Consider the following 25,572-nt stretch of genomic DNA (forward strand, 5'->3'; position numbering starts at 1 on the left):
AGTCTAATCAGGGAGACCAACCAAGCACAACTGAGAACAAAATGTATCCCAAGTCTTCTTTTTGATTTTTCTATACCTGCTACAGGAACTTGGAGAGTGGGGAGGTTAGCACACACTGAAATCTTGAAGAAAATTTCAAAATTTTCAAAAAAAATGGAATCTGAGTCCATTTGAGGGTAACACTGGGAAAGAACTTTGAGGATTAAAGAAAAAAACCCCACAGAATGGGGGCGCACATTCTCTCTTGCTCTCTCTTTCACATACACACACACACACACACACACACACACACACACACACACCTCACTTTGGTCACATATTATGGTTCAAGCTTATTCAAGATTAAAGCATTAAACAGCTTATCCCAGAGTAAATCCTCTGCTGACAACCATCCTCTAGGCCAAAACCACTATGTTCACTGCCCTGCCCTACTGATGCCCCACCTCTCCCTCCAGCCTCAAACTTCAGTCTTTTATTCAGCAAACCCAAGGCCCTAGAAAAGTCAGCAAGAATAGGAACAAAACAAATTCAAGTATTTGGTATTTAAGTGACACTCACTATGTGCCAGGCACAGAGTTCTGTCTGTCTACCCACTGTCATTACTACTCCAAATAATTCAACTATCATTTTTTAAGAGTTTACCATGGGGCGCCTGGGTGGCTCAGTTGGTTAAGCGGCCGACTTCGGCTCAGGTCATGATTTCATGGTTCCTGAGTTCGAGCCCCGCGTCGGGCTCTGGTGCTGACCGCTCAGAGCCTGGAGCCTGTTTCAGATTCTGTGTCTCCCTCTCTCTCTGCCCCTCCCGTGTTCATGCTCTGTCTCTCTCTGTCTCAAAAATAAATAAGTGTTAAAAAATTAAAAAAAAAAAAAAGAGTTTACCATGTGCCAGGCATCCAGTCACTGTGCTAAATACCTTCCACGCATCGTATCTCATTTAGCCCTCTCAGCAATCCTAGGAGATAGGTAATATTACTGTTCCCATTTTACGGATGAGGAAACTGAGGCACACAGACGTAAAAGGACTTGTCAAAGGGCATGCTGTTAATGAATGGCCAAGCCAAAGTTTGACCTCAGCTCCAACTTCAAAGTCTACATACCAGAGACCGTGTAGTATGGTGGGTAGAATGAGGGGTCAGCAAGTTTTTCTGTAGTAAAGGGCCAGAGAACAAATACTTTAGGCATTGTAGTCCATATGGTCTCTGTTGTAATTACTCAACTCTGTCACTGTAGCACAGAAAAAGCCATACATAATATGTAAACAAATGAGTAGGCTGTATTCCAACAAAACTTTATTTACACAAATAGGTAACACCCTGGATTTGGTCCCCAGGTTGTAGTTCGATGACCCCTGGGTCAGAGCATCCGCGGTATACTCTGATAGGCCTGGGCTCAAGACCTGGTTCTCACCACTTACTAGACAAGTTCTTTAGTCTCTCTGTGTCTCCATTTCTTCATCTGTAAAATGGAGCTCATACCTCCCTCAATGAGTCATTCTGAGAATTCAGGATGAAAAGAATGAATAAATACAAAGCTCTTGGCATATAGGAAAGCACTCAATAAGTCATTAATAAAAGCCCACCATAAGGCTGGTCCCTAGAGGGAAGGAAGAAGGACAGGGGTTAGGATACATGCTGCTGTCTTTAAATAAAATCAAGCCACCAAGGCTCCAATGGTCTTGGTACTCAGCAGTAATAAGGAACCCCCTTAGGATACCAGCTAATTCTGCTCCCTTCCAGCTACATTAACCTTGTTCCTTTATGAGTTTTTACATTCCTGTTTTAGTCATCAGTGAGAAAGTCTCCTGGTTTCATTATAGCTCTTGTCAGGCCCTGGGAACCACGTCATGGTGGGCGGGAGAGGGAGGCAGGAATATAGTTTTGTCTTTATTTGTTAGGTGTTTCCTTCAGGGATGAGGTTCTGGCTGCTTATGTCCCAAGTACCCAGCACAGGGCCTGGCACGGAGTAAGGTGGTAAGGAAATGCCGCTGGTTTCATTGAACTGGCTTTGGAGCAATCCTGCCTGGAAGCAGAAGGGAAGTGACTTGGTAAAAGCCCTCACAGCACTGAGGATCCCTGTTTTCTCCACAAAAGGGAGAGAGAACATGTGCATGTGGCGGGGGAGGGCATGGGAGAGTGAGGGTTGGTTGAGAGAACAGAGAAGTGCAGAACATCCTGTCCCTGGGTTACATCAAGTACACAGGAGCCATGTTGCAATCGTCTCTCCAGGCCATCCTCCTCAATAATCACCCAGGGCAAGCCACCTGGAACAAGTTTTTTTTTTTTTTTTTTAAATTTTTAATGTTTATTTATTTTTGAGATAGAGATAGACAGAGGACAAGCAGGGAAGGGGAAGAGAAAGAGGGAGACACAGAATCTGAAGCAGGCTCCAAGCTGTGAGCTGTCAGCACAGAGCCCGATGTGGGGCTCGAACCCACAAACCGTGAGATCACGACCTGAGCTGAAGTCGGACGCCTAACCGACTGAACCACCCAGGCGCCCCTGCCTGGAGCAAGTTTTGTGCTTTGACCCCAAACCATACTTAGAGAATCTTCCATCTCAGCTTTAGAGAGTCCCCTGAGATACCTCAGCTTGGCAGTCAGCCCTCCAAAAGCCACCCTTCCTGCAATCCTGACTTGCCAATCTTTCTCAGTCAGTAATTCTCTCCTTCAGGGTGCCGGGGCGGCTCAGTTGGTTAAGCATCTGACTTCAGCTCAGGCCATGATCTCGTGGTTCGTGGGTTCGAGTCCTGCGTCGGGCTGTGTGCTGACGGCTCAGAGCCTGGAGCCTGCTTCGGATTCTGTGTCTCCCTCTCTCTCTGCCCCTCCCCTGCTAGCACTCTGTCTCTCACTCTCAAAAATGAATTAAAAAAAAAAAAAAGAAATTCCCTCCTTCATCTACCGAGTTGTCCAGCTTCCTCTAAAATATGTCTTGCATAATAATCCAGTTTTTCACCCTGGAATTTGTTAGAGTTATTTATGGGCTCTGACTATATGGCGAGGTCTGTACTGACTCCAGTTGGATGTACTGTCTAGGGAGGCCTCTGTCAAGTCACATAGACAGTCACTTCAAGACTATCCAAGAAGCAATGATTCTCCATCTCATAATAATGAGAGCCATAATGATGAAAATAGCTAACACTGAATGCCTCTTTGTCTAATTCTCAGAATAATCCATGATGAAAATGCTATAATAATGTTTCTTTCCTCGTTGCCAGGCACTGAGTTAGCTCTCTTCATCTTTAGAACAACCCTATGACATGGGTTAATAGCATAATCCTCATTTTTCAGATGGGGAAACTGAAGGCCAGAAAGATTAAGCAACTTGCCCAAGGTCATCCAGCCAGAAAGTTGTGGAACTGGAATTTGCACCTCGGGTCTGTCTGTCTGACTACAGAGACCATGCTGTCATTTCACCTTATTAGAAATATCTTTATGTATGAGGCCTATATTGCACCGATAAGCTACCAAAGATGTATGAGGAATGCTATCTTCCTTTTGTTTAGTGTGGAGAATGTTCCCAAGCACTTTCCCACCCATGATCCATTTGATTGTCAGGCGAGCCCTGTGAGGAAGGCAGGGTGGGTGGCGACCACCTATTGCATAGATAAAAACCCAAACACAAAGACTTGCCCCAAGACCCATCACGAGTCACATGCCAAACCAGAGGCAGAGTTCAAGATATATGTTTCCAGGGGCTCCTGGGTGGCTCAGTCCCTTGAGTATCTGACTCTTGATTTTGGCTCAGGTCACGATCCCAGGGTCGTGGGATCAAGCTCCACATCGGGCTGCACACTCAGCATGGAGCCTGCTTGGGATTCTCTCTCTCTCTCTCTCTCTCTCTCCCCCCCCCGCCCCTCCCCTGCTCTCTCTTTCTCAAATAAAAAAAAAGATATATGTTTCTGAAATGTGTTCTTTCTTATAGCTAGGGGTTAAGTTTCCTCCACCACCTTTATTCTGATGTCATGCTGAAGATTTCCAAGTGGGCAGCTCACAGCAGGTCATGAAACCTCTAGCCAAGCCTTCTTATAAATGTGAAAACGACTTGGGTGTTACCTGACTTAGTCTCCTTTTTTGCCCCAGTTCTTCAGGATCTGCAGTGCCTGAACATATCTTGTGACCTGATGAAAAAGGAGGGACCTCGGCCCTTAAGAACGAGATACACTGAAGGCATGAATACATCTCACCATAGATCTCTCCACTGTTTTATGTAGTGAACAATTACAAGTCCACAGTTCCGATATTGACCAAGTCCTGAACCAAAAAACAATTTTTTAATAAATTTCCTATCAAAATGCATGTGGTGGCAAAACATGAGACGAACTGATGCAAGGCGACTTATTGTCTTTGTTTATCCCGATGAGTCTAAGCATTCACAGGTTTCACTGCTGACATTTTTTGAGATGTTTTCTAGGAAGAGAGAGTGCCTGCACACATGTGTGGGTGAGGGGCAGAGTGAGAGGCAGAGAGAGAATCTTAGGCAGGTTCCATGCTCAGCAAGGAAGCTGATGGAGGGCTCGATCTCACGACCCTGAGATCATGACCTGAGCTGAAATCAAGAGTCAGACACTTAACCGACTGAGCCACCCAAGCGTCCCCCACTGCTGCAATATTAATGTGTTTGACTACAGTAGGATTTCCAGATAAAATACAGGCCACCTGGTTACATTTGAATTGCTGATAAACGGTGAATCATATTTTAGTACAAGTTTGTCCCCTTACAATATTTGGGACATACTTACACTAAAACATGTTTCACTGTTTATCGGCAATTCAAATATAACTAGATATCTTGTATTTTTATTTGCTAAATTTGGCAACCCTAATTATGAGTGCTGCCTTAAATCCCACTGGGGGTGTTACCTAATATATGGTACAAACAGCATATTATTGTTCTAAAATCTGGCAAATTTAGAATTGCAAAACACATCTGTCCTCAAGGATTTTGGAATAAGTACTGTGGATCTGTGGACCTGTAGCATCCTCCCAGCACTGGGCTTGGAACTGCCAGGGCACCCAGCTCTCAAAGACTCATGCCATCAGAATTGGTTGCCTCTTTGGCTCTCATTATATTTTGCCCCCATCTTGGCTCTAGTGAGTTTCCAGGCTCTCCTCTTCAATTGCCCTGCCATGCAGGTGCACTTGCTCCCTCCCAGGTGAGAAGTTTGCCAATACAGCCTCCTCTTTCCTTCTAAAATAAAAAAAAATTAATGTTTATCTATTTTTGACACACACACACACACACACACACACACACACAGTGTGAGCGGGGCAGGGGCAGAGAAAGGGAGAAACAGAATCTGAAGCAGGTTCCAGGCTCCAAGCCATCAGCACAGAGCCCGACAGGGGGCTTGAACTCACAAACCTCAAGATCATGACCTGAGCCCAAGTCCGACGCAACCGACTGAAGCACCCAGACATCCCTCCTCTTTCCTTCTAGAACTCCGCCCCCACCCCCCCCACCCCCCCCCCACCCCCCCACCCCCGCCACCGCCACCGCCACCCTTGGAAGTGGAAGTGAGCTCCCACCGCTCTCTGCTGCCATCTCATGGCTAGAATAAGCCATTGTGATCGGACTTAATTCCGCAGCACTACATGCTTTCAAGAGCCTATCACCTCTAACACAGGAGAATTATGGCACCTGCCAGGAAACCCCATTTAGCAAATCCCAGCTGCTGTGTATATGTGCAAATGGAAAACTATATTTTTTTAAATATGTATTCTAAAACCAAGTTTTCAGCATCTAGTTTCACCTTCCTCCAGTTAGTTCAAATTAGTGAGCCTTAGCTCAAACTTGAAATTAGAGGAATGACTGCCAGTTGACTTATTTTGTGAGACTGAACTTGTGTTGCCTTTGATATCGGTATCCTTGTTCAAGAACCATGTCCGCTAGGTAATTGCAGCAACAGCCAACCGAGTACAAAATGTCTCAGTAATCCCTGGGGCAGCACCACATCTCCCTCTTAAAAAAAAAAAAATTCACCATGGATTAGTGATCTGAGTGAGTAAATATCAAATTGTTATAGACAGAGACTACATACAAAATGTAGGGGCCACTTTTGAATTGTAACCTGGGCCTAATCTACTTGCCAAAACCTATTTCTTCGCCTCTGGTAAAAAGCTGAACCACTTGATAACACTACGGCTCAGCGAGCTCACTGCAATGGTAGGTGTTTTGAACATTTTTCCCTCTTTGGAAAATTTTGTATTGCCATCGATTTCCTTTTTGGGCGTTTTTGTCATCAAAGCCCAGCTTGATTGGCAACTATAAAACAAACCAACAAAACCTGTTCTATCTCAGATCATTTTTGCAGGCTGGCTTTTTAAATACACCGTTATACACAATCGGACTCTCTTTTGAAGAACTGACATCTGATGCAGTGAAAGTTGGGCCTATTCCAATGTGCAGCCCCTCACTGAGGGAGAAGAAGGTTCTTGAAAGATCGGTAGACTTCTTCAAACCACCAAGAAAGGCCCTTCACTCCGATCCTGCCATAGTTGGGACCTCAGTTTTTCTTGCAGATCCTTCTACTCTGGAAAGGGATGAAGGGGTGGGGAGAGATTCACTCTCACATTTCAGATTTTCTCATCCTTTGAATGTACTAAAGGAAGAAGTGTTTATAGCGGTAAATCCCCCAACTTGAAGTCGGCTGATCTCTTTTAGGAAGCAAAGATAACTCATTGCCAATCACTTCAAGGAACAACAGGCCTGTACTGTTTAACAAACCTCTGAATGCTAAACATATGTCAAGGTGACCTTTCTTCCAGTCTCATCTATTGCACTTTTATACACACCCAGCAGTTGACAATCATGTGAAAATCACCAGTGAGGTGACTCAGTGTGGGACTGGCTTGGTCTATCCTGATCTAATGTTTCTCTTGCTGACAGCCTCCATGGCATGGAACAGAGTGGATTGTGGGAATTAAGAAAGATTTTTCTCCTTTGATCATTGCCTGTTCCTAGTAGAGCCACTGGAAACTCACTGCTACTGTCTTGTTTTTTCTCTGCCTCATGGTCTGGCTTACTTGTCAAGAGCCCACACCCCCCACCCCTAGATCCTCTGTTCCTACCAAGGGACTTCTTTTCACTTTCCATTGTATCCTCAGAGACTGGGGACTCAATCAATAACCAGGGAAGTGTATCCCTAGTTCACTACTCTTTTTTTTTTTTTAAGACATATTGACTTTATTTTTTTAAGTTTATTTACTTATTTTGAGAGAGAGAAAGGGAGCGTGAATGCAAGCAGGGGAGGGGCAGAAAGAGGGAGAGAATACCAAGCAGGTTCTGCGCTGTCAGCACAGAGCCCGATGCAGGGCTCAATCCCATGAACCATGAGCTCATGACCTGAGCCAAAACCAAGAGTTGGACGCTTCAATGACTGAGCCACCCAGGCGCCCCCCTCGCTCATTACTCTTAAATGAGCACTTACTACAGTGCTTGACACATAGTAAGTACTCAAATGGCAATTTTTGTCTCATTAGTGTCTAACCTCTCTGAGCCTCAGTTTTTCTCATCTGTAAAATGGGAGTAAAGGTAGTAGCAACTTCTTGGGTTTGTTAATATATATATAGTGCTTTTAAATGTATCCAAAACATAGGAAGTTCTGTGTACATTTAATCTGTGACTATTATGCCCAGTATTAGAGAAATACCTTGAGGGCACACAGAATATGAGATGAAAAGAGAAGTGTGTGTTTGTGTGTGTGTGTGTGTGTGTGTGTGTGTGTGTGTGTTTTGGAAAATTTGGGGGACAGAAAGTTCCATTTGGGTTATGAATCTGAAATGCCCACTGGGGATTGAACATTCAGGTCTGAAGTTTAGCAGGAAAGCAAAGAGGAGAACTTTCTCACTTTAACAAGTACAGTAAATATCTGCAAAGCCTTTTGAGCTATGAAATGTCACACAACAGACAAAATTGCTCCCCGCCCCTGCTGCTTCAGAAGCTTACCATGGGAGAGGGGCACCTAGGTAGCTCAATGGGTTAAGCATCTGACTCTTAATCTTGGCTCAGGTAACAATCTCATGGTTCATGAGATCGAGCCCCATGTTGGTGTGGAGCCTGCTTGGGATTGTCTCTCTCCCTCTCTTTGCCCCTCTCCCACATGCGCTCTCTCTCTTTCTCAAAATAAATAAATAAACTTTTTTTTTAAAAAAAAGAAGCTTACCATGTAAGAAAGCCAAGTCACATGTTCTACATAAAAGTAAGTGTAACACAGGTCAGGCTCTAAGAGGTACCATAAGAAAGGAGCAAAGCAGCCTGTGCTTAAGGAGGAGGGATCGCCTCTGGCGGGGGCAATCAGGGAAGGCTTCCAGGAGGAAGTGAGATTCTCTGATTTGAATGCTTCTCTACAGCTTATCCTTCTGACTCTAGTGCCTGCTGATTTGTCCCTTCTCTGAATGCCCTGAGTTCCTAAGTTGCTGTGCCTCACAACAATGTAGTCAGCTTTTCCTAATGCTAAATGGATCCAGTTTGAATGACTATACTTTATTCCAGCCTTTCTCTTTTTAATGTTTATTTATTTATTTTGAGAGAGTGAGTATAAACGGGGTGGGGGCAGGGAGAGAGGGAGACAGAGGATCAGAAGCGGGCTCTGCGCTGCCAGCGCAGAGCCCGACGCGGGGCTCGAACCCACGAACCATGAGATCATGACCTGAGCTGAAGTTGGAGACTTAACCAACCGAGCCACCCAGACGTCCCTCTGACCCTTTTTTTTTTATGAAGCAGTGTTAACAGAAAATCAAAGGGGGCATAGCTTTTATAATCATGTCTTTACTTGGCAAAATCTCCCAGTTTGGAAGGGAGTGGCTTTCACCAGTCTGTGGCCCCCAACCATCTGAGAACATGACACTCTTACCACCTGCCCTGCTCTTGCAGGCATCTGAACACAAACATTGCTGTCGTGTTACTTGTTTCATGTGAGTTTGGCTGGTCAGTCAATGAGATCCTGCAGGCCAGAATCACCATGGGTCCCTCTTGTTGTGACCCTCTTCCCACCTACCACACAGAACTGGACACAGAGCAGGTGTACAGAAATACCTGTTGAAACGCCTAAGTTGAATCGTGTTGATCTTGTATTCCCTTAGCAATGAGCAAGTCAAATTGTCTTCTGCTTTGTGTTCAGCATGCGAATCAAACATGAAAGTTACATGATTATTTAGACCGCTGTAGGAACAGGGGCAGCTGGGTGGTTCAGTGGGTTAAGTGTCCGACTCTTGGTTTCAGCTCAGGTCACGATCTCATGGTTTGTGAAATCGAGCCCCACGTGAGGCTCTGCACTGACGGGCCAGAGCCTGCTTGGGATTCTCTCTCTCTCCCTCTCTGTCTGCCCCTCCCCTGCTTGAGCTCGCCCTCTCTCTCTCTCTCTCTCTCTCTCTCAAAAAAATAAACATGTTTTTCAAAAAATAAACAGATGTAGGAACAAAAGTCGCATACAATAGATTGGTGAGGAGCTAGGGAAACAATTCTCCTCACTGAATGAATGAAGTCAGAGGTCTGTTGAGGTGAAATCAAAACGGGTTTGCTAGTTGCCTGGGGGAGGGTCAGGCTCCTTCCAGTAGAAGCTGACATTATTCCTATCAAGAATTACTCATTTGGGGCGCCTGGGTGGCTCAGTCGGTTAAACATTCGACTTCGGCTCAGGTCGTGATCTCACGGTTTGTGAGTTCAAGCCCCATGTCAGGCTCTGTGCTGACAGCTCAGAGCCTGGAGCCTGCTTCAGATTCTGTATCTGCCTCTCTCTCTGCCCCTCACCCACTCACACACTGCCCCCCCCCTCAAAAAAAATAAACATTTAAAATTTTTTTTAAAAAAGAATTACTCATTTGAGGGGCAAAGAGCTATTGAGCCCCTCCATTTAAAATGCAGCTTTATGTCAAAGGAAATAAGGCAAGGCTTTTCCAAAAGTCCCATACAGTAAGGAAAAAATTAATTTTCAGCCCTTTCCCAAGAGCATTGGAGACACAAAGCATTGCAGAACTGCGGTGAGGTGAGAACCCTAGCAGGTTGGTGAAGACAGGATTTGGACAGGTTGAAAAGGTGGGTCCCATACAGACCTGGCCTGGGACTAAACCAGGAAGGTAAGATCTTCAGAGCCTCCCCCATGTCCTTCGCTATGCCCCACCCTGCCTTTCCCAGCTGCCACTCAAGAGCCCAGACCTGGGCTTCTGACCATTTGCTGGTATGCAGGTCCCTTGTAGCTCGTTAACCGGCTAATATGATACACACACTTAAAACCATTAAGGTTAGTTAATAGTTTCATATGTTACCCCTTCCTAAAAACACGAATACAATTTCAATAATTTCAATACCTTGACCCAAAGCAATAAGTGATGTGAGCATTTCAATCCCTGTGACAAGGCCAATGGGGAAGATACTGGGGAATTCAGCTTTCTGCAGGCCTCAGCTCACACCATCCACGGATTGCCAGAATGCAATATTTAAGGGCTTGGTCTATGGAGTCAATCAAGCCAGGGCTCCCATCCTGGCCCTACCACATACCATGAATGTGATCTTGGGCTTAGTTTCATCACCTGTGAAAGGAGTATAATGCCAATATCTGCCTTTAGGGTTGCTATGAGGTGATGCATGTGAAAATCCGATATAATGTTTGGTACATTGTACGAGCTCAGTATATGGTAGTTAATCTATGCTAAGAGTAGTTCCTAATTTCAACTCCCAGGAGACTTGTCTTAGCTACCATACTTCACCCCTTCTATACATTAAGGAAAGAAAGCTTTAGAAAGAGAGCATTCCACCAAGGTTCCTCCATCGCAGACCTATTTATTCAATCACTCATTTAACAGATATTTATTCAGTGTTTACCTTGTGCCAGCCGGGCATTTAGCAAAATATTGGGAATATAATGGAAACTAAGACATGCTCCCGGTCCTTGACCAACACCCAGTCTTCTGGCTTTTAGGAAGCTCCCATACTGCTCAAACTTTGTTTTCTTGAAGCCCCCCGAGGAGGAAATTGGGAAAGGACTCTATCCTTTGGACTAACCCACAACCCACAACCCAACAACCCAAATACAACATCATGAAAAATTAAAAAGTTACAAAGGGAAACACTTCCAGAATGGTGAATAAGGACATCGGGAAATCCACTCCTTCAAAAAACGAACAAGGCATAAGAAAAATATTCCAAATAAACATTTTCACAACTCTGAAAATTAACCAAAGGCTCGCAACAACCAGAGGAGCATGTATTCAAGAAAAACAGCTGAATCTTGGTAAGAAGAGCAATTTTTGTGATATTTTAACCTGCCTATTCCAATACCCCTTTACCCAGGCCCGCCGTAGTCTTGAAAACCAACAGCCTTGGAACCACAGCAACTGTGAAAAGATTGGGTTTGCATCTCCCCCAAAAGACCCATCCCCAGAAAATTGTCATTATATGACCTGACAACTTCCTAGAAAAGCTCCATTTACAGAGCTGGTGTTTGTTTATGTGATATGACTCAGCACCAACAGCCCTTTTCCTAAGGGTGTTCGTTGAAAACTTGAGCAGCAATTGTTTAACACCATGGCTGCCTGAAACAGGGGATAGCAGTTGAGGCAAACAATAGGCTTAACGAAAAGCAATCCGCATCCAGAAATACATAAAAAGGATTATACACCATGACCCAGTGGAATTCATCTCAGTAGTGGAGTGATTCACATAACAAAATCAATCGATGTATTTACAGTATATTCGTAGAAGGAAGGGAGAAAAACACACATAATCATTTCAATTGACATAGGAAAAGTATTTGACAAAATCATTTTATGATAAAAAAAAAAAACCACTCAGAAAACAGATGAGAACTTCCTTAACCTGATGAAAACCATCTATGATAAAACCATAGCTAATATCACGCTTCATGGAGACCAACTGAAAGGTTGTCCCCTAAAATCAGGAACAAGACAAGGACAGACTCATTGATACAAGGAATAGATTTAAGAGTCTAAAATAACCCCTTACATTTATGGTTAGTTGATTTTCAAAAAGAATGCCAAAACAACTTAATAAGGAAAGAGTAGCCTTTTCAAAAAATAGTGCTGGGACAAATGAATGAAGTTGGGCCCTTTTCTCATACAATATGAAAAAGTTAATTCAAAATGGATCAAAGACCTGACTATAAGAGCTAACGCTATCAAACTTGGAGAAGAAAACGGTACAAATCTTTGTGACCTTGGATAGGGTGATGGTTTCTTAGATAGGGCAGCAGCAGCACAAGCAACAATAAAACACAAATTGGACTTCACCAAAATTAAAAACTACCACTCTAGGCTCTGTACAGCTTGGCTCTTCGTGCAATGAAAGCAGACAACACTTACACACTCCACTGTTTTTCCTGCAATCTCTCCTTCTGAGGCATTCTTGAAATCAAGTAGAGATTGATTAAATAACCTGTCAAATTTGAACTTCAGTATGCAAACAGGAATCGGGATTGTGCAGTCAAAGCTCACAGATGTTTTGAGCTTCAATACTACGTGGTGGCTTAATAAAAACTTCCTTCACAAATATTCTAATTGCAGTTTGTTCTACTCCTGTAAGATGTAAAAACAGAAAAGAAAACCCTGTCCAAACTTTAAAATTACCAACTTCAGCCCAATCAAAAATCGGAGCAGCAGCACTGAAGATAAAGGTTGGGCGATAATATCCATTATTAAAAGAAGCTTCACCTCTGCACTTTTTGCCTAAGGGAAAGTGATTTCTGGGGTCAGAGTTCTTAGGGATACACGAGGGCAAGTCCCAAGAGGTCATAAAGACAATTGCAGAAGTGGTCCAAATATTTGTTTGGTTCTGGCAGCAGCAGGGAGCAATATCATGGTACAGGGATTGGCAAACTACAACCAAAGTTTAATTGGTGCACACACAGCCACACCCATTCATTTACGTATTTACGCATTGTCTATGGCTGAGTTTGCACTAAAACAGTTGAGTGGTTTCTACAGGAACTATATGGGTTGCAAAGCCCCAAATATTTACTTTCTGGCCTTTTACAGAAAAAGTTTGTCAATCCCTGCAATAGCACATCAGTACATCAATCCAAATATCTCCATTCAGTGTCGCACAGACAAATCTAACTCAACAGGTCTACAAGTGCACGCATCTCCATAAACCTGTTCCAGCTTCAGTGTTCCCACTCTCAGCTGACGACACTGATGTCTACCAATTCCCCGCAAAGAGATGCCCCCCTCCCTTTACACTGAATCTCCATCTATTACTTCACTCCCCATTTATCGCCATATCCTGCCACTTCCCACCTCCTCCCTGTATTTTGCATCTGAGGACATCTCTCCATTTCCACAGTCATTACCTTAGTCTAAGTCACAATCATAGTATACCAGATTCCTAACCGGTCGTCTTCCTGCCTCGAGTTTTGCCCACTTTCTGCCCCCAGGTCATCTCCCATTCAATACCCAGAAGGATCTTTCTCACGTCTAAGTCTGATCCTATGACATGCATAATAATATATGCAGCTAAGATTGAAATGAGCCCTTACTATGTGTTAGGCCTAGTTCTAAGTGCTTCGGAGGTACTAAGTGATCTTACTTCTCACACCAACCGTAGCTGGTAGATGCTGTTGTTATCTCTATTTAGATGAAAACATTGAAGAACAAAGAGAACCAATGCAATCTAGCTCCAGAGTCTACTGTGGAGAGTCTTTTTAGTCTACTATACTGTTTATAAACACACACACACACACACACACACACACACACACACACACACACTCACACACACTCATACACATAAACCTATTGCTTATGGCTCCCCATCGCTCTTAAAATGAGTCATACTATTTACAATAGCCAAAGGTTATCATTGTAATCCTCTGTAACAGCCTGTCTACTTCTCTAGTCCCATCTCTTGCCATTCATGGCTTTGCATTTCAAGCCACAGCCACCCCAGACTGCTCTAGTTCCTCATACAAGTCATGTTCTTTTTTAACCTCTATGCCTTTAGTCATGTTATCCCCTCTGCCTTGGCTGTCCACTTCTTTCCCCTCTCCTCCCCTATGCTTAACCACCTTCTACACATCATTTAATGCTCCACTCAGGTATCACCTCCCCCAGGGATCCTTGCCTGTCCAGATTTGCTCTCCTTTGTGTTCCCATTATGCTTTGTTTGTATCCATTTAAAAAGTTTTTTTTAAGATGTTTTAATGTTTATTTATCTTTGAAAAAGAGAGCACGAGCAGAGGAAGGGCAGAGAGACAGAGAGACAGAGAATCCAAAGCAGGCTCCACACTGTCAGTGCAAAGCCCGACATGGGGCTCAAACTCACAAACCATGAGGTCATGACCTGGGCCTAAGTCAGACACTCAACTGACTGAGCCACCCACGTGCCCCTAAATTTTTGTTTAATGTTTATTTATTTTTGAGAGAGAGAGACAGATTGGGAGCAGGGGAAGGGCAGAGAGAGAGGGAGACACAGAGTCCGAAGAAGGCTCCAGGCTCCACGCTATTAGCACAGAGGCCAACACCGGGCTCGAACCCACGGACGGTGAGATCATGACCTAAGCCAAAGTCAGACGCTTAACAGACTGAGCCACCCAGGTGCCCCTGTTCGTATCCATTTTAAATTTAAGCCCTTACTATACTGTCTTATAACCATCTTTTTTTACATCTATCCCCCTCACTAGACTGTGTACTCCCAGTGCTTTTCCCATGCATCCAAACATCTTGCTTTACCCTTCTACTTTTCTGTACTTTATTTGTTAGGACTTTTTCACCCCAGCCTCAGGCATGGGCGATAAGGCCAGGAAGAGTAGAAAGGGACTATAGGATTGTGTCTTTCTGTGTGACACAGGACGTGTTGGGGACCAGAAGCATCTTTGAAGAAAATGAGATCACAGGATAAAAAGATCTTAGAGCTTATTTTTGGTAGTTTCATAATAGTTAACTGCTTGAGGGTAGTCTAGACCCCCAAATATATAATGGCTCAAACATGCTGGAATCCTCTCAGTCAGGTAACTGTCCAAGACAGGTATCAGCCTGATAGTTCTCCTCTATATGGTCACTGAGGGACACGAGCTGACAGAAACTCCTAGGTCATCCTGGGTTGACCTTCCAGTCAACCCAGTTGACAGTCAACCTGGGTTGACATTCCAGTCAGCCGGAAGCGGGAGAGAACAAGGAGGATAGCACAGAGGAGACCTCTATAGGCCAGGCCTGGAAGTACCACTCATCATTTCTCTGCACCTCCCATTATTAAGAACTTAGTCACGTGGCCACATCTCACTGCAAAGGGAGACTGGAAGTAATGTAGCCCAGCTGTGTGCTCAAGGAAGAGCAGAACGGTTTTGGCGGGAAGCTAGTGATCTTCCCAGATACACTAACAGTAAGGTTGGGCTACGTTACCTGGGGTGTTAGGTAAAAGATGGAAGAATTTTATTTCCTTTGCGTTAGTAAGCTATACGGTACAGCTCTAGTTAACCATTTTTTCCCATGGGAAGCTGGAACAGTCAGATACAGGCAGTATTTAAAATCATGGCTGACAGTTGAGCTCCCTCCTGAGTTGGGTACCAGGAAGTAGCAGCTTAAGGATTATTTGCGATGATGACTCCTTAACTATTACTCACTCACACTTGGTAGATTGCCTTTAAGTCTAAAGTAGATTGCCTTTAATCCCAGCTGGGTTAGTATACAATGCTGTGATTTGGGCCCCCAAATATTCTTTCTTCCTCTGCACGTCTAGACTTGAGAGGGTGTTAATAGATGGCAAAGCAGCAAGCTGATTCACTGCAAGCCAGCCAGGATGTGCTCAAAACCAAAGGGGAAGAAAGAGAAAATCAAAAAGGGAACTCATTTCCATTCCAAGCCATAGCCACAGGCATGAGCTTACTCCCGGCCAGTTTGTGTTTGCCCAAGCACAGTGCACATTTGTTGACGACCTCACGTAAGCTAGAGGAATGAGTAAAAGTGAACCAATTTGAAATAAAATATCCCCATGATTCTCTGCTAACCGACATGTAAACTCTGCCAAAGAACCTTGTAAAACAGCTGCCCAGGCTATCCTCCTCGGAGATGTTCATTTAGCCAGTCTTTGGTGTGACCTGGGAATCTGAATGTTTTTAATACTTATTTATTTTTGAGAAAGAGAGCACGAGTGGGGGAGGGGCCGAGAGAGAGGGAGACGCAGAATCCGAAGCAGGCTCCAGGCTCCGAGCTGTCAGCACAGAGTCCCACATGGGGCTCGAATTCACAAACAGTGAGAGAGATCATGACCTAAGCTGACGTTGGACGCTTAACTGACTGAGCCACCCAGGCACCCCTGGCATCTGAATCTTGTAATGTTCGCTGGATGATTCTGACCCAGAGGCAAGGTTTGGGAACCATTTCTCTAAGATGATGGGAGGAAGAATAGGGAAGCATGTGAAAACACAGACAAAAATGTATTTAATATATGAAATAAATAACCCTAAGGAAAATCTAGTCTCATAGCTTGACATGTAGAGCTCTCTCCAGGGTTAGATCCATTCATGGAAACCTGGAAAACAGGCCTCTTCTGGGGATTGGTCACGTAGCTGTATTATGAATGTAGACTTCCCCCTGGACACCCAAGATGCCTAACTTGTTCTCCTTTTTTTCCCCCAGTTTGTTGCTCAGCCTAATTGCCAACAGTTACTTGCCACTCTGTGGTATGACGGCTTCCCTGGATGGCGACGGAAACACTGGGTAGTCAAGCTTCTTACCTGCATGACCATTGGATTCCTCTTTCCCATGCTGTCTATAGCTTATCTGATCTCACCCAGGAGCAACCTTGGGCTGTTCATCAAGAAACCCTTTATCAAGTTTATCTGCCACACAGCATCATATCTGACCTTCCTCTTCATGCTTCTCCTGGCTTCTCAGCACATTGTCAGGACAGACCTTCATGTACAGGGGCCTCCCCCAACAGTCGTGGAATGGATGATATTGCCTTGGGTTCTCGGTGAGTCAAAGAAACCAAGAGCTATGGGCAGAGTGCCTGTTTCTCCTGTTTAAATAAAGTATTGGAATAGGCAGTTGGGCTGGCCCTGAATTAGGACATCTTTTTGTGCAGTGGGGAAGCTTTGTGGGGAGTTTCAGAAATCTGGTGCCTTCCTCCCCAGGCTCTGATCACTTAGTATTGCATGGTCCACAGTGAGATTGGCAGTGACCCCACGGCCTAATTCTGTTAACCTAACATCTTAAAATACAAGACACTGCCTGTCAGTTGGTTTAGAAGGAAAGCCAAGTATCAATCAGAATGGGTTTCAGGTAAGCTAGTCAGGCAAGTGCTGATCAGTCTATTCAAAGCCCTTCCTAAAACTCAAGGGCACTTGTATCTGCTGCTTTCTGTGGCTACTCCACACAACCCCAGTATTATTCAGGGTCTACATCCTATATAGATACAGATTCCACAGTCAGGAGGGGAACCTAGGAAATTCACACCATCCATGGTAAAAGTAACTTTACCCGTAGTCTCTAAGCATAGGTAGATTGCACTGGATCCTCCAATGCATCACTATCCCCCCGGTTGTTACTACTCAAACTCTAATATGCAAATCAGCAATATTAGCATCATCACCTGGGAACTTGTTAGACATACAGAATCTCAAGTCGCACCCTGGATCTATGGAATGAGAATCTGCATTTCAACATGATCCCCGGCTGATTGACATGCACCTTAAAGTCTGAGAAGCACTGCCACAGCCACACCTTTTACTGGTTTCCCAGTTCTAAGGTTCAGGAGACATCTATGTCACCAGACAGAATTCCACAAAACCCACACACACACACACACACACACACACACACACACACACACACGCAGTGAAAGGAGAAAGGAGAAAAAAGGATTCTAAATTATTTTGGGTCCCTGCCCGGGTGGCTCAGTCGGTTGAGCAGCTGACTCTTGATTTCAGCTCAGGTCATGATCCCAGGGTCATGAGATTGAGCCCCATGTCAGGCTTGGGATCCTGCTTGGAATTCTCTCTCTCCCTCCCTCTGTCCCTCACCCCCGATCATTTGCTATCTCTCTCTCTCTCTCTCTCTCTCTCTCTCTCGCACTCTAAAATAAATAAATAAATAAATAAATAAATAAATAAATAAATAAATAAATTTGGGCCCCATTGCCTAGCTTCAGGCTCAAAATCCAGTAATTTGGTCGACGGTCAGCTAGCTCACCTCAAAACTTACCGAGTTTTCCCTCTAGCACATGGTAGAAACTAAGGACTACAGGGTAATCTTGACCTAATTGATCTGTTAATGAAATTAATAAATTTCCTACGTCAAAATGGGAAGAGGGTAGAATCAGGCACCCCAAAATTGCGACAACATCCCAGTAACTATAACAACAGCACTAAAAGTGAATAGCATCCAGAAAAGTATAATGTACAGGCATCTTCAGGTAAAGCCTATTAGGTCTGGCAAGTTCACAACTGAGAGATGAAGTAGGAAAGAAAAAGAGCTATGTTATCATTACCATCTCTATGGGCTTCACTCCAGTGATCCCAATTCATTCATTGTTTCCATCTGCCTTTACTTGGGAGAATTGTACTGTGATGTCTATTCTGACCCTGTCTAGAAATAAACCTCTTGCCTCCACTCTTCAGGTTTCATTTGGGGGGAGATTAAGGAAATGTGGGATGGTGGATTTACCGAATACATCCATGACTGGTGGAACCTGATGGATTTTGCAATGAACTCACTCTACCTGGCAACCATTTCCTTGAAGATTGTGGCCTATGTAAAGGTAACTTGGAGTGTCTGCCATTTTTCTCAAGCAATGATTTGGGTTACGTTCAGCTTCAGCACTGGGAGCATACAGAGCTTAGGGGAAAAGTGCTGATGACAGTCCGATCCATGCGGGAAAGTACCATAGAAACAGACATTCTTTCAAAAGTTTGTAAGCAGTGTCCACCTAAGCAAAGAAAGTGGAGACTAGAGCAATTTACAAATGAATCTTTAGCTTCTTAAACTCTGACAGTAGAAGGGTCTTCAACCACCCACCCATCCAGTCAGTGTTTAAATCCTCTCTACAGTATCCTTACCAACAAGATGGGGCACCGACCCTTCCATAGGTCAGGGACAGGAAACTCACTGAATTCCCAATCTCCAAAAGCCTCTCTCCACCTTTGTCACTTCATTAAAAAGTGCTACTTTATGTTTTTCTAATATTATTCTCCCTGTGACACATCCATTAATAATCCTTCTTCCCTGGGGGGTCAAACAGAACAAAGCTGCTCTTTTTCTGTAATAGTGCTTCCGGTGTGAAGTCATCTCTCCCTAACCTGCTGAGTTGTCTCTTCTCAAAGCTAAGTATTCACACTTCCCTCAAGTGCTCTTTATATGACAGGTAGCAGAACCCTAGAAACTTCACTGCAGGAGACAGAGATCTTTAATCATCTCTGCCTCCCTCATACTTTCAGCACGAGGATGATCATTCAAGCTGTTATAAATCCAGCTTTTTGAGTACCACACTCAACCTATGCCTCCCTACCAATTCAGATAATGTACACACACACACACACACACACACACACACGCACACACACACAACCTTTATGCTCTTCCCACACAATGTACAGCCTACATTATCCTGAAAAATAGCTTCATGTCCAACATCTCACACTGGGTAGTCACAGGCTCTGAGTTCAGATTTGGTGCTCATTAGATAATAGAATGGCTGTGCTCCTACCCTGAGTTGAACTTCTCCAGCATGGGGAAAAGCTGACAATTCAGTCTCCGAGATTGTCTAGTCAGTCATGCTTTTTGGCACTAAATCCCACATTAAGGAGTTTTAGAATGGGAATATGGCTGTCCCCCAAATCTCCAACAACTTATTTTTATATCCCTAATATGCATATTGCATAAATTTTAAGACCTTGGGAGTTAGTTACGTGGAGCATGAATATTGAATGCAGTCATGAAACATTTTTGAAAGAATCCTAAGAGTATGCCTTATACTTGTGGTGATCGCTTAACACAGACTTACAACTTCCTTACAAGAAAAAGCTGGTGAGGAAAATGTTTGAATCTCTGGTTAATGTGCCTGGATGAAATCCATGTCATTCTGGCACTCTGCTGACTAAGTAACACTGTTTGCTTCAAAAAAAAGTCTCTTCCTTTGGAAGTGGTATTTATACACTGGAGGGACAATAGATTATCAATCTAGAAATTGGTTGGTTTTGTTTGAACAGGAAAGTTTAGAATAAACGATCAAGAAAAAGATTTCTCTTAGGGATGTAAAAATGTGTCTGTAGATGCCCGACATTAGATCATTTTATAACCTGTCCAGTTTCACTGGCAAAGATTCCCAGGAGTGAGAACCTCCCCAGCACAGAGTGTAAAGATAAATCAGCTATACTCAGCTGACTAAATGCCCCTCAACTGACAAACACTTAACCCAAGGGAGACATTTACCAAGAAGTTGGATTTCTTCCCAAGAAAAAAGAGAATTGACAAAGCATGACATGCCACGTGCAGATTTGGATTTGCAATGAGAAATTACAAATAGTCTGGTCCACTCACCCACAGAGGCACACTAGTCTGAGATGAACTTCTCCAAGTAGGCTGAGACAACCTCTATGAGGTAAAGCCTCAAAAACTGGTCTCAAGGCTACTTGAAACACTTCAGATCACTATGGTACTAAGGCAGTACAGAAATGCCATGGGATAAGCTGACCTCAGAGAAGATCCTTTATTAGAGCAAAAACAATGGTCAATGATACATGTACTCCACCACACGTGGTCTGCAACAACAGAAATGAAAAGACACATATGAAAGCACTCAAAAGGAATAAATACACATAAGATTGGCCCTCATTGCCCCCAGATAACCCTACAAATGGAAAATAATTGTCCTTTTGTCTTCTAAGATGGTTCCACCTGCATTTCTCCCACCACTACCTTACTACCATATGTTCAAACTAAATTGAAACTTTGACAGCCATTGAGTTGTGGTCCTGTCTTCAACCAGTACTTGGCTGAAGACAATCCCCGACTCCATCCTTATTATTGTTAAATGCCCACATTAGGCTGGCTTCCTTCATATTTTGCTTTTGAATTGACAGAGTGTGATGTACACCGATCTGAAAGACATGGAGGTCAATTTTCAATCTGCATTCTATCTCAAAGAATATAAGAAAAATCACTTGCCTCCTAGTCACTAACCCAAGAAGCAGGAATCCTGAATGTAATCCCTGCTCTGACACAAGCTGGGTTACCATAGGCCATCCTTACACCTCTCTGAACCTGAGATTCTGCCTCTGAAAAATAAGCAGATTGGACTGGATCAGTGGCTATCAGCCTTTTAATTTTTTCCATGAAATCACATCTTGAAGCTAAAACTTATTCAGAACTTCAATGTACTGAAGAGCTCAAAGACTGAATTCCGATTGAGGACTCAATCTTCCAGGCCCCCTCTATGGCTCCCACAGTGGCTACCAGTTGCCTCTACTGAACCTTCAGGCTTCAAGGAACACAATTTGAAAACCATTTGTGTTAGTCCAGGGGCCATCAAACTATGGTCTGCAGAACAGATTTGGCCTGCTGCCATATCCACTTATTCACTTACTCCCTATGAGTTCTCCAGGGAAGAGTTGAGTAGTTGTGACAGGGACCATAGAGCCCACCAAGCCAAAAATGGCTAGTATCTCACCCTTGACAGAAAAAGTTTGCTGACCTTTATGCTAAATGAGCTCAACCTTTACGCTAAATGAGCTCCAAGTTTGGTCCCTGCTATCACATTCTATAATATCTGCCTCCAAAGATATATATGCAAAACATAGATTTGCCATCAGGATCACTTTTCACATTTCTGAATGTGCTGCAAATCCAGACGCACTGTCCCATGGGCAGCAGACTTCCCTGTGCTTACAGTTGTGATTGTGGAGGGAGAAAGTCCTAAATTATGAGCTGTGCGTGCTCCAGTTGATAATTTCCAGTTTTACAACATAGGTCTGTTTCGTTATCAGCAGTCTCCATCTCTCATGTATAGCTCAAAACTTTTAAAGGCCTATCTAGCATATGTGCTGTGATATCAACCAACATTTGAGGGAACATTTAGTAGAGACAACGTCCCTCTGCCTATCTGGACCTCAGCTCCTCCACTTGTAAAACAGACATGGCAATGCCCACCCCTCACGACGACGCAGCCAATGGGGGGTGTTTTTGTTTGTCTTTGGAAGGGAAAATGCAGAGATACAAGATTTGGCCAAGAGTCTATGAAACGGATTAGCCACCTAAAGTTCATCTGAAACAGAAGCACAAGTGTGGCAGGGTTTCTCCAAACTCCTCTGACAGTGAAGAGTATTGGAAGCACGCAAACGATGCTAACGACACCGGTTTTGTCAGTTGTTGGAACTGAAGCACATTTTAGAAATGCTAACAATATAATTTGGCCCCCAAATGCAACATTTTCTCAGAGAAGTTGTTTACATCTAGTCCTAAGAAATTGTGATATTTAGATGAGAGCTCAAGGCAATATGCTTCAGATTGAATTCCAGGCAAAATCTACTTCTGTCTTGGGGAAGTTAATAAGCAAATTCTTATATTTCCATAACATCTCTCCTTATGGAATACACACACTCTCACATATGGATACATAACCACAAACATGTGCGGTGATTAAGAGTAGATATTATCCTCATTCTATGGTGAAGTTGAGAGATACAGGCAGTTTTAAGTTGACAAAGCCCCATTTGGACCTCGGGTCTCACAACCAAGCCATCTTTCTATAAAACTATTTCCAATGTTCCGGGAGCTAGAAGTCCAGGATAGGGCTGAAAAACGGGCAACCAATGCCAGAAACACTGGCTTTTTCCCCTCCTTCAGCCCCCGGGTTCTTCATTTGCCCTAGAACTTGAACAAGCTTGTAGGGCTGTCAAAGGAACAAATACATGCATACATCACCGTGTGGAGCGGTACTAAATTCACTACCTGGAAGGTTGACATGCTATTGGTGATAGTATGAAATACATTACAGACTGCTGAAGTTCCACAGGAAACTGAATAATGACCCTCTAAGATTGCTCTAGCAGTCCCAGACTACAAGTCGGCAAAAACTCAGGAAGAACATTGCACACTGAGGAGGCTGAACCTGTCCCTTGCCCTTCAGTGACTACAGGTTGTCCGTGGTGCTCAGAAGAAAATGGGGGATTGGGGAGGCAAATCTGATTTGAAATCTCATTAAGAAGCAGAATAATTTGTCCCCACTACCTTGGGCATGCCAATCAATGGCTCTGTTCCAGTGACACTCCTCAACAATCTGGTAAACTTTTAGTTAGAAAATGTCTGTTGATAAACCACAGGTGGTTACTCCAGATGATGGCTCCAAACTTCATTTTTCTCTGTGTATATTCAGGGAATATATTTGGAGAGTGAGAGGAAAAGAGTTATTAGCATCATATATTGATTGGGGGGGGGGGGGAGGAGACAAATAGTGCCATGCATGGGGTCTGTTGTATAAATGAATGATGCTTACCTTGGTGGCTTTATTTAGGTGCAAACAGGAGAAAAGAGGGAAAAGTTGAAAATGCTCACTGTACCTCTCATCTTGTGCACTTGTTTCTTTCAGTATAATGGTTCTCGTCCAAGGGAAGAATGGGAAATGTGGCACCCGACTCTGATTGCGGAAGCACTGTTTGCAATATCCAACATTTTAAGTTCGTTGCGTCTCATATCCCTGTTCACAGCCAACTCCCACTTGGGGCCTCTGCAGATCTCTTTGGGGCGCATGCTGCTTGATATCCTCAAATTCCTCTTTATCTACTGCCTGGTACTGCTGGCTTTTGCCAACGGACTGAACCAGCTTTACTTTTACTATGAGACCAGAGCGATCGATGAACCAAACAACTGCAAGGGAATCCGATGTGAGAAACAGAATAATGCCTTCTCCACGTAAGACCCCCCCTCTCTTTTTCCTTTTTCTGCTTTCTCCTTCTTTGCTCCATTTTCAGTCCACAGCTTTGTCACTACCTTTTGACAGTGCACACAAAGCTCACTCAGGGATCAACCCAAAGGGTCTGAGGTAGAGAGAGGGCCTTCTCTGGATATAGAGGCCTCGGAGAGGAAGCAGTTAGGTAAGGGAGGAAAGCGACACACACACACACGGGTTCCCAGGAACTCATCTAAAGAGTTAGTTTTGAATTATTTTGGTAGTATCTCATATTTTTAAAGGAATTGATGGGAAGGGGATAAATAATTCCTCATTCAAAAAAGCATCGCTAACCAAGGAAATGAAAGAGCAAGGCTATTCCTCTGAACACGTGATTACCAAAGCTAACTTAATTATTCTGAATCAAGAACAAAGGAAAAGGAAAGATCAGAAATATCTTAATGCATCCTGGGATATGGTGATTCATAATAAGAAATAAGAAATATTGGGGATTGTATATGAATAAGAAATATTCATAATAAGAAATCAGAAATACATATTTCTGGCACAGAGCTCCCAAAAGCCTTGGAATTTCCTAAGGGCTGAGAGCGAGAACAAGGGTGTCTTTTCTTATGTTAAGGAAGTGACTTTTGACCTCTACCTAAGGATGGAAGCTGGTTGCCAGGGGAATCAACCTTGCAACTAGAGGGTTCAAACATTGGGTCCAACCCCTCAACCACCGGGGAAAGGAGAAGAGCTGAAGATTGAGTTCAGTCACCAGTGGCCAATGAGTTTAATCAATCATGGCTGGGTAATGAAGCCTCCCCCCAAAACCCAAAAGGACAGGTTTTGGAGAGCTGCCAGGTTGGTGACCACATGGAGATTCGGGGACAATGGTGCACCTGGAGAGGACATGGAAGCTCTGCACCCTGTCCCCCTACTTTGTTCTATATGCAGCTCTTCTATCCGCCTGCTCCTGGGTTGTACCCTTTTATAATAAGCCAATAATCTAGTAATTGAAATGTTTGAGTTCTGTAGCCACTCTAGCAAATTAATTGAACCCAAAAAAGAAGGTTGTGGGAGTACCTAGTCTATAACCGGTCAGTCAGAAGCACAGGTAACAACCCGAACTTGCGACTGACATTTAACGTGGGGGATAAAGGGGCAGTCTTGTGGGACTGAGACCTTAATTCGTAGAATTTGAGATTATCTCCCAGTAGTGTCAGAATTGGGTTGGATTATAGGACACCCAGCTGTTGATTGGAGAATTTGTGATGTGCGGGGAAATTCTCCCCACACCCATACATTGGGTTCAGAAGCTCTTAGTTGGCATAAGAGAAATGGGATTTGCTAAAAGAGCCCTGAATCATGGAAACACGTTATTAGGGAAAAGAAAAGATAAAAGTCACGGGTCATGAAATTGGTTTGTGATGTCAGCTAGGGAGAGAGCATGTAGAGGAAAAGACAAAGAGACATCTAAAAATGTGACTGTGGGATCACATGGGATTTCTGCATACTTAGTTTTGCTTAACTATTTTCTAAATTTCTCCATATTGTGGGATTTTTAACAATGAATCATGATGAAAGCTTTTGTTTTAAGAGAAAAGTGTCAAAAGCCCATTGCTTGCTTCCATTTGCAGAAGACCCTATACAGAAGACCCTATAAATCTAGGGGTGCTGGGTGGCTCAGTCTGTTAGGCGTCTGACTCTTGATTTCAGCTCAAGTCATGATCTCATGGTTCAT

The 25,572-nt window shown here is 43.7% G+C and overlaps 1 protein-coding gene across 1 annotated transcript in view; it reads left to right on the forward strand.

Annotated features, from left to right (window-relative positions):
* The window catches only part of TRPC5 (transient receptor potential cation channel subfamily C member 5), a 271,580-nt gene that overhangs the window by 195,908 nt on the left and 50,100 nt on the right, over positions 1-25,572 (forward strand). Inside the window, exons 5-7 of the mRNA XM_081793501.1 lie at positions 16,583-16,919; positions 18,565-18,704; positions 23,529-23,851. Of these exons, the coding sequence (XP_081649627.1) occupies positions 16,583-16,919; positions 18,565-18,704; positions 23,529-23,851 (800 nt within the window). The remainder of the gene's footprint in view (positions 1-16,582; positions 16,920-18,564; positions 18,705-23,528; positions 23,852-25,572) is intronic.

This window comes from Panthera onca, chromosome X (genome assembly GCF_046562875.1).
Source record: "Panthera onca isolate mPanOnc1 chromosome X, mPanOnc1 haplotype 2, whole genome shotgun sequence".
Taxonomy (NCBI): domain Eukaryota; kingdom Metazoa; phylum Chordata; class Mammalia; order Carnivora; family Felidae; genus Panthera; species Panthera onca.